Below are 12,570 nucleotides of genomic sequence, written 5' to 3'. Positions count from 1 at the left end.
ACAAACTCCTCCACCCAGCCTAGCCTGCATTCAGGGACATGTTTCTGAGTCTTTGCTCGTCATCAGACTGAAGTAGCACGGCTGGCTAGGTGAAGAAGTCTGTTTCACCTTCGTAATGCAGGCTAGGCTGGGTGGAGGAGTTTGTCTCCCCTTCGTAAGCATAAGGGCACAGGAAATGTGTCAAGGCCTAATAGGAAGCGGTCTGGCTTCCTAGGGCTAAACAGCAGTAGTATATTCCCTTATTGGGACTGTCACGTTAAGTTGGCAGTATACAACTACTTTAATTGTAACATTGTTTTTGTTTTAGCCCCAGTTCTAAGATGAACTTTGCCATTCATCCTTTTAGAATGTGCCATTCTGGTGGCCAATGTGATACTCCCAAAATGTAGTTTATTTATGGTTTCATGCCAAAATAAGTGGTTAGGGTAGTGGAATCGCGGTCGGAGAATCGTGGTTTCGATTCCCAGACTAGGGGTTGTGTTTGTTTATTGAGCAAAAACACCTAAAGCTCCACGAGGCTCTGACAGGGCATGGTGGCAACCCCTGTTGTACTCTTTCGCCCCAACTTTCTCTCACTCTTTCTTCCTGTTTCTTGAGTAACGTTGCGATGGACTGGCATCCCGTCCAGGTAGGGGGGAACACATACGCCATAGAAACCAGGAAAACAGGCCCATGAGCCTGGCTAGGCTTGAAAAGGGCGCATAAATAAAAATACTAAGTAGTAATTCTTACCATTTGTTCTCCAATAGGTGGAATCCAACCTTCTCTCAGGAAATCTGTGTGGCCATTTCTGTTTGGAATGTATCCTTGTCAGTCAACTAAAAGGTATGGAAACAATGTGGTTCTTGTAATTTTTTTTTTTTTTTGTTATTTCGATTCATTTTCTTTTTCAACAAGTTAAATTATCATCATGATTTTAATGTCCACTTTTCCCTGTGTGTATATGCCAAATGGAATTCATTGAAGCACATTTTCTATGGCCAGATGCTCTTCCTGTTACCAATTCTCATCCGTTTCCAAGGAAGGTAGTATTTCTCCATGACTGGACATGTTTTCATGGAAGACTGGAAACTAATGACACTGTTTGTAAGTTGATGGCACTTACAGCTGTCACATGATGTCAAAACAAGAAGATACAAACTAACACACATGCACACACATGCACACACACACACACACACACACACACACACAAACATGATGGGCTTCCATGCAGTTTCCATCCATATAAATTCACTCACAAAACATTGGTTGGCACAGGTCTATAATAGAAGATACTTGCCCGAGGTGCTGCTCTGAAACCATATGATCGCAAAGTAAGCTTTTTAACCACACAGCGTCTATTATATTTATTTTGTTATTCTCCTGCCTAGGTGGGTCTGAAAAAGTTATGAACATTGTCCATTTTCTTCAGACTAAATAATCAAAGAAATAAAATCAGACCACACCTCTTTCTTCCTTGCTGCCACCATCATCATCATCATCATCATCATCATCATCATCACCATCACCATCATCATCATCATCATCATCATCATCATCACCATCACCACCACCACCACCACCACCACCACCATTTTGTATCTACTTTTGCTGTATTATTTATTGAGGCAGTATTCTATGGTCAGATGTCTTACTTGTTTCCAATTAAGGTATGTATTCCATGTCATTGCATATTGAACTGCTGCCAGACTTTTTGTTTCTGGGAGATATAAAGACCATTGTTGCTGCCTAAACATTGTCAATGAGAAGAAATGTGGAGACAAACACATACACACAAATGCATACAACACATATACACATCACAAACATATATGACATAACACATGCGCACAGTGTGTGTCTAAATAGAATTTATGTTTGCTGAATTTTACTCCAAGACATTAAACTCAAGGCTATGGTAAAACATACCAAAGATACCATGCATTAGAATCAAACTTGAGATCATATTGTTTCAAAGCAAGCTTGTTGATCACAGAGCCATACTTACACCTATTAATGAATAAAAATGGCGACTACTTTTACTGTATGTTCAGTAATTAATTTGTTCATTTATTTGTTGCAGAGAACGAGAAATAATTAAGTTGGAGTATGTAATAAAGTACCATGAAATGAAGGCCCACTGTCTCCATGTCCTCAACAAATTGGAGGCTGCTGCTGCTAAAGCTAATACAGGGGGTAAGTAACAGTTTGTGATGCTTTTTCAAATAATGCAGCCAATCACAATCCTTGCAGTATGCAGATGTATATGGAGGTGATTCTATTATGCTGTAACATATTAAATTATGATCTTGGATTTAAGAATATTGGTTCTATTGACTGAGATGCATTTGCTTGTCATCATTTAGTCAAAGGATGAGGGACAATGTCTATAAACTGTTCTCAGGGCATCCATAATTGGTGGAACAAAGTTATTTTCAAACCTGAAATATGACTAAAAATGCTAGCGAAAAAATAGACTCTGCTAAAAGCACCCAAGTATCAGGTGGTGGTGGTGTTAAATTGAGCTGGGTAAGGGATTAAGTATACAACATAAGAACAGTTACAACCTCTGTGTTAGGCATGACAACGATATGCATTTGAAGGAAGGCATAATTAACTAAACTAGATCTCTGTACTTATCACCATCAACTCCATGACATTAATGCCTTGAGTCCTAATATTCCATATGGCTGGTTACCTGGTTTCCTGGATGTATAATTCCTGGTTTGCACAAAGACATGATGGTCATGGTTGGAATACCTTTGATCAGTGTTGATCTGTACCTAAACAAAAATATCAAAATAATCTGGGTGTTATTTTAACTATTGTATTATTTGATTTTAAGTAATTTAAACATTTTTATTTTACTGTAATTTGAGAAACTATTATTGTTTTAAAATCTAATTTCAGATCACGATATTGATGAAAATATTATGTCAGAGGAATTTTATAAAGAAGACAATAGTCCAAATTTAAATTTAGTAAAGTCACCGTCGTCTGGAGATGAGACCAGTTGGATTACTGTCAATATGGATTCATCGGTTAATTCAAATGAAACTGTGCGATCAATTTCAAAAAGCCCGTCTCAAAGTAGTCTTTCAGAAGAAATTTTTACAGATACCAGTAAATGTTATAGCTCTTGTACAGTATGTGGGCAGCCATTGGACAGTGTAGAGAAAATGTCTTCCTTTGAAGATAAATGTTCTGTTAAAGAAAGTTCTGTTGAGCATTTTTGTACTTGTTTTCATTCCTTGTCTTCTGAAGTTGTGAGCCCTACCAAAGTAGCACAACTGCAATTAAATGGTGTTAGCTCTTTGAGCCCACCTCTACAAACTCACTTGTTCCTTCCAGAACATTCTGGACACAAAAAAATTAGTGATGTAATGGAGTATTCCCTAATGGTTAATCAATTTGGTAATGGAAATTTGTCTCAGTTAGGAGGAATGCAGAGTTCTTCAAAAGACAGTGAATTAAATTTGGAGGACATTGCTGCTGCTGTGGCGGAGGCTGAAGCCAAAAGATTTCAAACTAATGTCTTTACATCGGATCTTATTAGTTCTGGTCTCTCTCTTGATTGGAATTCACCAGATGTACAAAAGCAGATCAACTTCATTGATTTTCAAGCACAGGTGAGTAATGAATTGACTTATCATATTTGTTTACTTGTCCAATTCAGTTTTGTTGTTTTTGTTATTATTCTAATGTTCCATCTGTTGTGTAAAGTATGTGCACTGTGTTGTGTTATTTTCATGGGTGGTGTTTGTGTTACGTATGTGCACTTTGACAGGTGTTGAGTTTTAGTGTAGAGTATGTTTGTGTAGCATTAATGGGTTGCATCTGTAAGGAATGTGAACTGTGTAAGTTGATAGTGTTGTCATGACAAGTGTCAATTATGTAGGAAAAAAGGAGGGTGTGTTGTGTTATTTTATTTACCTTGTAATGTAAAGTTACACTCTCAACATTCTATCTCTCTCTCTCCAGCTGAAGAAGTCATGTAATATCTTCTTCAGCAAGATACTCATTCTTTTCTCTCTATCATACTTACACTAACTTCAATACTATATCTAACAAAATCGAGAGGTTTTTGTCTTGTGAGTACTTGTGATCTCACTAGTGCCAGTGTCACAATGAATGCACCCAGACACTCTGATTTTTTTACTAAGTAATTTTTTTCTGCTATTGTTATTTCATAGTAGTTTTCTACTTATCTCAATCCTTGTGTATGTGTTTATAGTTTGTTTGTTTTCAATTTTGAGCATTTCATTATTCTTTTATTGTGAATATCTATAGTCATGATTATGTTAGAGTGTTTGCTGCAATAGTTTTCTTCACAGCAAAATCATCAGAGCTTTTTATTCAATGTTATATTGCGTTTGTTCTGGCTCTCTGTGTTCTGACTTCAAATCCTCTTGAAAGTCAATTTGCTTTTCATCCTTCCAGGGTCAATAAAATAAATTACCAGTTAAGTACTGAGGTTCATAGTATCAGCTAACCACCACTTCTCAGAAAAAAAAAAAACTGTTGGACTTAGGCTTAAATTAGAAACAACCCTCCTCCTCCTCCCCTGCTTTAATTTGAAGTATCTGCACACAAGTCTCAACCAAAGACATCAAGGGTCAACAAGTTCTTGCATTTAAAGATGCAAAAGAAATATTTAGGTGTCATGAAATTGAAAAATTGATGTTTGTGTGTTATATATAAAAGAAAAAGTTACTTTTCTTATAAAATTTATTGTAAAACTGAATGAATAAGATTGTATTTATTACTTTTTTTTGTTATAATTATTCAAAAGTATATTATTTATTATTCCCCCACAAACAATTTCAGGCCTTGTGCCTATAGAAGAAAAGATTATTATTATTATTATTATTATTATCTTCAAACTGGCAGAATCACCAGCATGCTGGGTGAAATGCTAAGCACTATTTCATCTGTCTGCACTTTCTGAGTTCAATTTCTGCTGAGGTCAGCTTGGCCTTTGATCTTTTAGGATCAATAAAATAAGTACCAGCTTAATACTGGGATCGATGTAATCGATTTACTCCCTCCCCCAGAATCAATGGCCTTGTGCCAAAATTTGAAATCACCATCATCATTATTATTATTATTATTATTTTATAGATATATGCCAAAAAGCAAAAAGTACAACGAAAGAAATTTTGGGGGGACATGAGGATTATAAAGCGTGATGTGCCTCGGACTGACCGTAACCATGAACTTTTTCGGTAATTATCCTCTTTCTTTTTGACTGGAATTTCATTGGTGATGTTTTACTTGCTACCTAAAACTATGTTGCTAATTGGTTTAATTAGCTTAACTGTTTTTAATTCATTAATGAGAGGAAAAAAAAAAAGCAGATTTAATTTGAAGCTTCAGTGTGTTTGAGTGTATGTGTTTGTGTTTGAGTCTGTGTATATAATGTGTATGTGTGTCTGTGTGTGTGTGTGTGTGTGTGAGAGAGAGAGAGAAAGAGAGAGAGAGAGAGAGAAAAACAGACAGATAGACACAGATTCAAGAAAGAAGAGGCAATATATATTTGATTATTTCAGTAGACTTGTCAGGTAAATGAAAACAAAGAATATTAATGTTATCATCATCATCATCATTGTAATTATCATCATCATCAACATCATTGTTGTTGTCATCATTGTTGCTGCCGCCACTGCAATCTTATTTGTCATCGTTAGCTTCCGTTTCGATCTGGGTCAGCCCTGACTGAGTAGACCTATGATGGAAAGCGTTCCAGTTATGACCATCTCAGCCTATCCCATTCCTTCTCTCAGTCATTGCATACCTAGGACTACATTATCTAATGTGCCCTTCCATTTCTAAAAGTGATAGGCTGTGATTTAATGGTGATTTGACTAATTTTTGGTCTGCACTCTCTTTGAATTGCTCTCATCATCATCATCAGGTTATTGTTATGTGAGAGATTCTATTTGAAATGAGGTTACAAATGCTGCTTGTGTGTGTGTGTGTGTGTGTATGCTTGTGTGTGTGTGTGTATTTGTGTATGTATGTATGTGTATAAATAAAAATATATATATATATATATATATATATATGATAGATGTGGCAGAGTAATTTAGAGGTTTGCTTCTCAATCACTTAAATTTGAGTTCAGTCCCACTGCGTGGCACCTATAGCAAGTGTCTTCAACCTATAGCCTATTGTAGATTGTAACTGAAAAAAAATAATTGTGATATATATATATATATATACATACATATATATATATATATATATATATATATATATATATATATATATATATATATATATATACTCTTTTACTCTTTTACTTGTTTCAGTCTTTTAACTGCGGCCATGCTGGAGCACCGCCTTTAGTCGAGCAAATCGACCCCAGGACTTATTCTTTAGAAGCCTAGTACTTATTCTATCGGTCTCTTTTGCCGAACCGCTAAGTTACGGGGACATAAACACACCAGCATCGGTTGTCAAGCAATGTTGGGGGGACAAACACAGACACACAAACACATACATACATACATGTATAAAAAAATCTGCCTCAGTGAACTCCACATTATCTATGCAAACAAGGAAAAAAAATGATGATGCAAGGGATGAGTTTCTACTTTGTTACATGATCTGCTCCATATAAACACTCATGTGTGTGTATGTATGTGTGTATGTCTATATATATATATATATGTGTGTGTGTGTGTCTGTGTGTATACACTCTTGCATTACATCATTATTATTAGCATGCCCCAGTATTTGGAGGCTATTCAGGCATTCTAGCTGCTGATTGGATTAAATTGTTTCTTCTTCACACAATTTTGATTTCTTATTGTATATCCGGGTATAGAAAATCTGCCTCAGTGATCTCCACCTAATTCCTGCAAACATGGAAACAAGTGATGATGATGATGATGATGATATATGTACTCAAAGTACGGAGGCATGGCAAAATGATAATGATGCAATGAGTTTCTACTTTGTTGCATGATCTAGTCAATATAAACATTCACGTCACGCACGTGTGTGTGTGTGTATATATATATATAGTAATCCCTCAACTATTGTGGGTGTTACATTCCAAAAACCCCCACGATAGGTGGAAATCTGTGAAGTAGGAACAGTACTGTACTGTATATTTTCTTTTTATCATTTTTATAATCTGTATATATTTATTTTATCATAAATGTAAAACAACGTAAGCTTAAATAATAAACCGCAAAAGGTGAACTGCGATATCTATGTATGTATGTATGTATGTATGTATGTATATAGTTTATAGGTTAGAGACATGTATGTATGTATGTATGCACTCCTGCACTGCATCATTATTATTGGTATGCCCCAGTATTTGGAGCGTACTCCAGCATTCTAGCTGCTGATTGGTTGAAATTGTTTCTTCCTCACACAATCTTAATTTCTTATCATATTAACCTGAACTATGTCCAATCATGTGTGTGATAGAATCATTGTTTGGCTATCTTGTGTTAGGTTATATTTAAATCAGTAAAGATTTTTTTTTTTCTTTTTCCTTCTCCACCTAACATAGTTTTTACATACTCATTAGCAGAACTTGATTAGCAGAACCTGCCTTTATCTCATTAAGTAGGTTTTTCTCAAACTTTCTGTTTATGTGCAATTGTGTGTCTTTATGTGTGTGTGACTGTTGTGGGTGTTTTTGATCAATTAAAATTTGTTTTGTCCCACATTTATCCAATATCCTATATTTTATTTTTCCATTTTTCTAGCTACAGAATATTTTTGGCATTTTTCTATAGACCTGGAGAAGATAATGGAAAATGATTCCTTTGTATTTCATTTTAAATGATGTGAAGATAACGTATTTAGTTTTGTTGTATCTGCCCCATTGGCTTTCACCATTCCTTTATTAATAACCTCCTTAACATTTATTCCTTGAAAAGTTATATAATACAACATGCTTGTATTAACATGGAAAAAATATGGCCATATTTTTTTTCCATACCTGTTAGCTCTGACGAGCACATGGCATATAACTGTGCATTAATCTAGCAGCTGTTTTAATGCTCTGTGTGAAACCATTTGGTAAGATCAGATGTAATGGATATATAATTCTGTACACTTTGAATAGCACATTTGACAAATATACAATGAATACTTTTTCTGACTTATGGGTTCTTAGATGACTATATATATATATGTGTGTGTGTGTGTGTGTATATACATGTGTGTGTATTTATGAGTATCTGTGTGTGTGTGTGTGTGTGTGTGTGTGCACGTGTGTGTAGAGGAATGGATAGACACACACACACACACACACACACACACATGCTTCCACTCAGTTTCCATTTATCAAATTCTCTCACAAAACATCAATCAGCCTAGAGCTATATATAGGAAGATACTTGCCCAAGTTACCATGCAGTGGCACTGAACAAGAAACCATGTGGATGCAAAGTGAACTTCTTAATCCCCCCCCACACACACACACACATACACACATCAAAAGAAATTGGTGGCTCTCTTGTAATTGTGTTTCAGAATAATAAAGGACTGCAACCAACTCATATCAGCTTTGAAACATCTGATATGAAACAGTGACGATAATCCCTTCTGAGTACTTCATATCTTACTTATTAGCTTAGCTGGTATAACTAAGTCGAGTAAAGTATATTTAATGCTTGAGATATTAAATGAATCTAAAATAAGATCAAATATACAAGAGAAAAATAAAATTAATGTTAGCTGTGATTAATGTAAATCTTAGCACCTGCAAATAGGGGAGATAACTTAGAATGTTTCACTTTTATTAGGATTATCAATAAAAGAATAGTCACACCATAGAAAGAAGCCTGTTGCATGTATGTGTGTGTGTCTGTGTTTGTCCCCATCACCACTTGACAACCTGTGTTGGTGTGTTTACATCCCCATAACTTAATGGTTTGGCAAAAGAGACTGATAGAATAAATACCAGGCTTTGAAAAAATGAAAATAAGTACTGGGTCAATTAGTTTGACTAAAATTCCTCAAGGTGGTGCTCCAGCATGGCCACAGTCTAATGACTGAAACCAGTTAAAAGACAGTGTTGTAGTTTTCTACATTTTGTAGCTCATCAGTGATTGGTCAATAAGAAATGATAACATAATCTTATACTACCATTCCTTATTGATCAATCATTGATTGAGTGTTGATCGCTATTTAATCCTTCTTTATTGCACAAACAGTAACCAATATAGATTGATATTAATTTATTTTTGTCTGATTAATCAATGACCGTCTTTCTTTGACTCATCATACATCTTTCATTTCCTTCTTTGCAGGGAGGACGACAGCAAATATTTAGAATGGCTGAGGAATATGCTGACAACCTACACCTACTTCCATCGAGAAGTAGGATACACCCAAGGCATGAATGATATTGCTGCTAGTTTTTTATCTACATTCCAAAATGAGGTAAACATTAAAAAAATATGTTGCCATCCGGGACACAGGAGTGGCTGTGTGGTAAGTAGCTTGCTTACCAACCACATGGTCCCGGGTTCAGTCCCACTGTGTGGCATCTTGGGCAAATGTCTTCTACTATAGCCTCGGGCCGACCAAAGCCTTGTGAGTGGATTTGGTAGACGGAAACTGAAAGAAGCCCGTCGTATATATATATATATATATATATATATATATGTGTGTGTGTGTGTCTGTGTTTGTCCCCCTAGCATTGCTTGACAACCGATGCTGGTGTTTTTACGTCTCCGTCACTTAGCGGTTCGGCAAAAGAGAATGATAGAATAAGTACTAGGCTTACAAAGAATAAGTCCCGGGGTCGATTTGCTCGACTAAAGGCGGTGCTCCAGCATGGCCGCAGTCAATTGACTGAAACAGATAAAAGAATAAAAGAGTAAAAGAGTATCCTTATGGTTAACCTTTTTGTTGGAATATACTTTTTCTTTTCAAGTAATTTGGAAAATAATGAAAAATATAGTAAAATAACTTTGCCATATTTAAGCCAATGTTTAAGGCTCATAGAATCGTTAGCATGCCAGACAAAATGCTTTATGGAATTTTGTCCATCTTTACATTCATAGTTCAAATTCCTCTGAGATCAGAGCAGATGGAATTTGTTGAGGAAAATTTTCTGTGGTTAGATACCCATCCTCTCGTTACCCTTTATTTCAGGGGTGGGCAACTTTTTGTCACCTGGGGGCTGCATTATACCATTTCCAAGTGGAAGAGGGCCACATGACAAATATATATGTGTGTGTGTGAAATGTAACGTGCCTTGAATGGCACAACAAGGCAGAGTGGACTATAATAACTGTTATAAATAATTTAATTATTCATAATCTAACATAATATTTCGGAATATAAAAATTCCTTCCTCAAATATTGCTAGGAATTAATGGAGTTACCGTTATCATCGGTTTTCCAATGGTTACTGAAATTTGTCAGAAGCGTCTCTGGAGTGGTCTAACGAAGCTCCTGCTGGAATTCCTCATGTGAAGTGCGTGAGGGCAGTCATGTCTCGGGCTCATTTGTTGGTATATCTGCAGCACTGCTTCCATATATATGCGTGTGTGTGTGTGTGTTGCAATCTCAGAATATGTGTATATCTAATTATTAATTTATATGTAAATGTTAAAATTGTTCATCTCTGAAAGAGGAAGTCAATTGTCTGAAAAAGTTACAATTGTGTCAGCAATGTCAATTTTTCTTTTTAACTTCATGCTGCTTTTATTATATATACATATATATATATATATATATATATATATATATATATATATATATATATATTTATATATATATATATATATATATATATATATATATATATATATATATATATATATAGTTTTAGGGAAAAGAACCAAGGTTCATGAACTCATCGATGAAAATCCACTGTCACAATTTAATTTTAATTTTTTATAAATTGATTTTAATTGAGTTTTTACCTGTAATTTTGGATTTTGTCCCTAATATTATTATATATATATATATTTGGCTGTCTGTAATTTCATGAAACAGTGATGTATGGCAAAAAGAAGGTAGTATGAGATAGTTCAAAATTCTCGTGTGGATTTTGCATTTCAGCCATTGGCATATTGGTGTTTCCAATCTTACATGGAATCTGTGAAAGAAGAATTCAAAGAAGATGGATTAGTTCGGAAGATGGGTAAGTTTAGAAAAACTTATACAGTGAATACAAAGTAACGAAGTGTAAGTGTACAGAAACTTCGGTAAAACATCAATCACGGCACCTATTCCCTTGACCTTTTAACATTGTTTACTCTTTCAAAATATAATGCTTTACATTGTTTTGAATTAATCCTGCATCATCTTGTAGTAGCTTCAAGATTTCAGTGATATACTCTTTTGCTTGTTTCAGTCATTTGACTGGCCATGCTGGAGCACTGCCTTGAAAAGTTTTTTAGTCAAAAGAATCGGTACTTATTTTTTTTTTTTTTCCAGCCTGATACTTATTCTATTGGTCTTTTTTGCCCAACTGATAAGTTACGGGGACGTAAACACACCAGCACTGGTTGTCAAGTGGTGATGTGGGAGGGCAAACAAAGATACACACATATATATGATGGGCTTCTTTCAGTTTCCGTCTACCAAATCCACTCACAAGAATTTGGTCAGCTTGAGGCTATAGTAAAAGACACTTGCTCAAGGTGCCACGCAGTGGGACTGAACCTGAAACCAAGTGGTTGGGAAGCAAGCTTCTTATCACACATCCATGCCTTGTTTATTTTCAAAATTACATTGTAGAATAGGTGTGAGAGGCCAGATCTGTCCAGGTTCACCATGAAACAGGAAGAATATTTTGGGCCAGATATGGCTGCTTTAAATGCTAAAAGGTTATAATAGATACTTTGACTATATAGATGATAGAAAAATAGATAAACCTCACTTGCAGTAGGATTTTATTTCTGCAGGATGTTGTTACTTTTTTAGTTCCTGATCAGCATTGGCTGAATAAACCTATGTTTAAATCATTCCAACTGTGACTACCCAATTTTTTTGTATATCTATGACAGCAGTGTCATTTTGGTTTCAAGACTGTAGAATATGATTTGAGAAAAATCTGGCTGCTATTTCTAGCAGGTTGAACAACTACTGATGGGATTGTTTTCCACACTATAAATAGAAGAGGTGAATTATCCATAGGCCATAGGTATTCAGTGAAGGCATGTGACTTAGTGATTAGAGGTGTTTCACTCATGGTTGCAAGATTATGGTTTCAATTCCTGGACTGGGAGGTATGTTGTGTTCTTGAGCAAAATGCTTCGTTTCACTCAGCCTCAGTCTTCTCAGCTATAAATGAGTAATCCTGCAATAGGCTGGTGTCCCATTCAGTGGGAGTGTTGTGATCTCAGTCACTTGTACGCCATGGAAACAAGGCAGTATTGTCCTGGGGTTGATGATGATGATGATGATGGGTGTTCAGTTGAAACTCACTATAGATATTATTAAAATTTGCACTATACCAACTATTCAGCTGTGGAGAATTGACACAAAATTTTCTGGAAAACTTGCCTGTTATTAACTAACACCCTGTCTAGGAGAATATTTGTATTTCATTTGGTTAAAATAAAATTTAAAAAAAAAAAACATTGGTGGAATGCTTCTTTT

General features: G+C 35.4%; 1 protein-coding gene across 10 annotated transcripts in view; it reads left to right on the top strand.

Annotated features, from left to right (window-relative positions):
- Positions 1 to 12,570, top strand: part of LOC106878545 (small G protein signaling modulator 1) — a 47,746-nt gene that overhangs the window by 22,592 nt on the left and 12,584 nt on the right. For 8 of the 10 annotated variants that reach the window (XM_052974515.2, XM_089365824.1, XM_052974517.2 and 5 more), the window contains exons 3-8: positions 750 to 825; positions 2,066 to 2,178; positions 2,893 to 3,611; positions 5,104 to 5,207; positions 9,261 to 9,444; positions 11,026 to 11,107. In XM_052974515.2, the coding sequence (XP_052830475.1) occupies positions 750 to 825; positions 2,066 to 2,178; positions 2,893 to 3,611; positions 5,104 to 5,207; positions 9,261 to 9,444; positions 11,026 to 11,107 (1,278 nt within the window). The remainder of the gene's footprint in view (positions 1 to 749; positions 826 to 2,065; positions 2,179 to 2,892; positions 3,612 to 5,103; positions 5,208 to 9,260; positions 9,445 to 11,025; positions 11,108 to 12,570) is intronic. The other 2 variants (XM_089365825.1, XM_014927782.3) reach the window with 1 other exon arrangement.

The sequence above is a fragment of the Octopus bimaculoides genome, chromosome 18 (genome assembly GCF_046866305.1).
Source record: "Octopus bimaculoides isolate indiv1 chromosome 18, ASM4686630v1, whole genome shotgun sequence".
NCBI classification, from domain to species: Eukaryota; Metazoa; Mollusca; class Cephalopoda; order Octopoda; family Octopodidae; genus Octopus; species Octopus bimaculoides.
The sequence above is the reverse complement of the archived record's forward strand: the minus strand, read 5'-3'. Positions and strand labels throughout refer to the sequence as shown.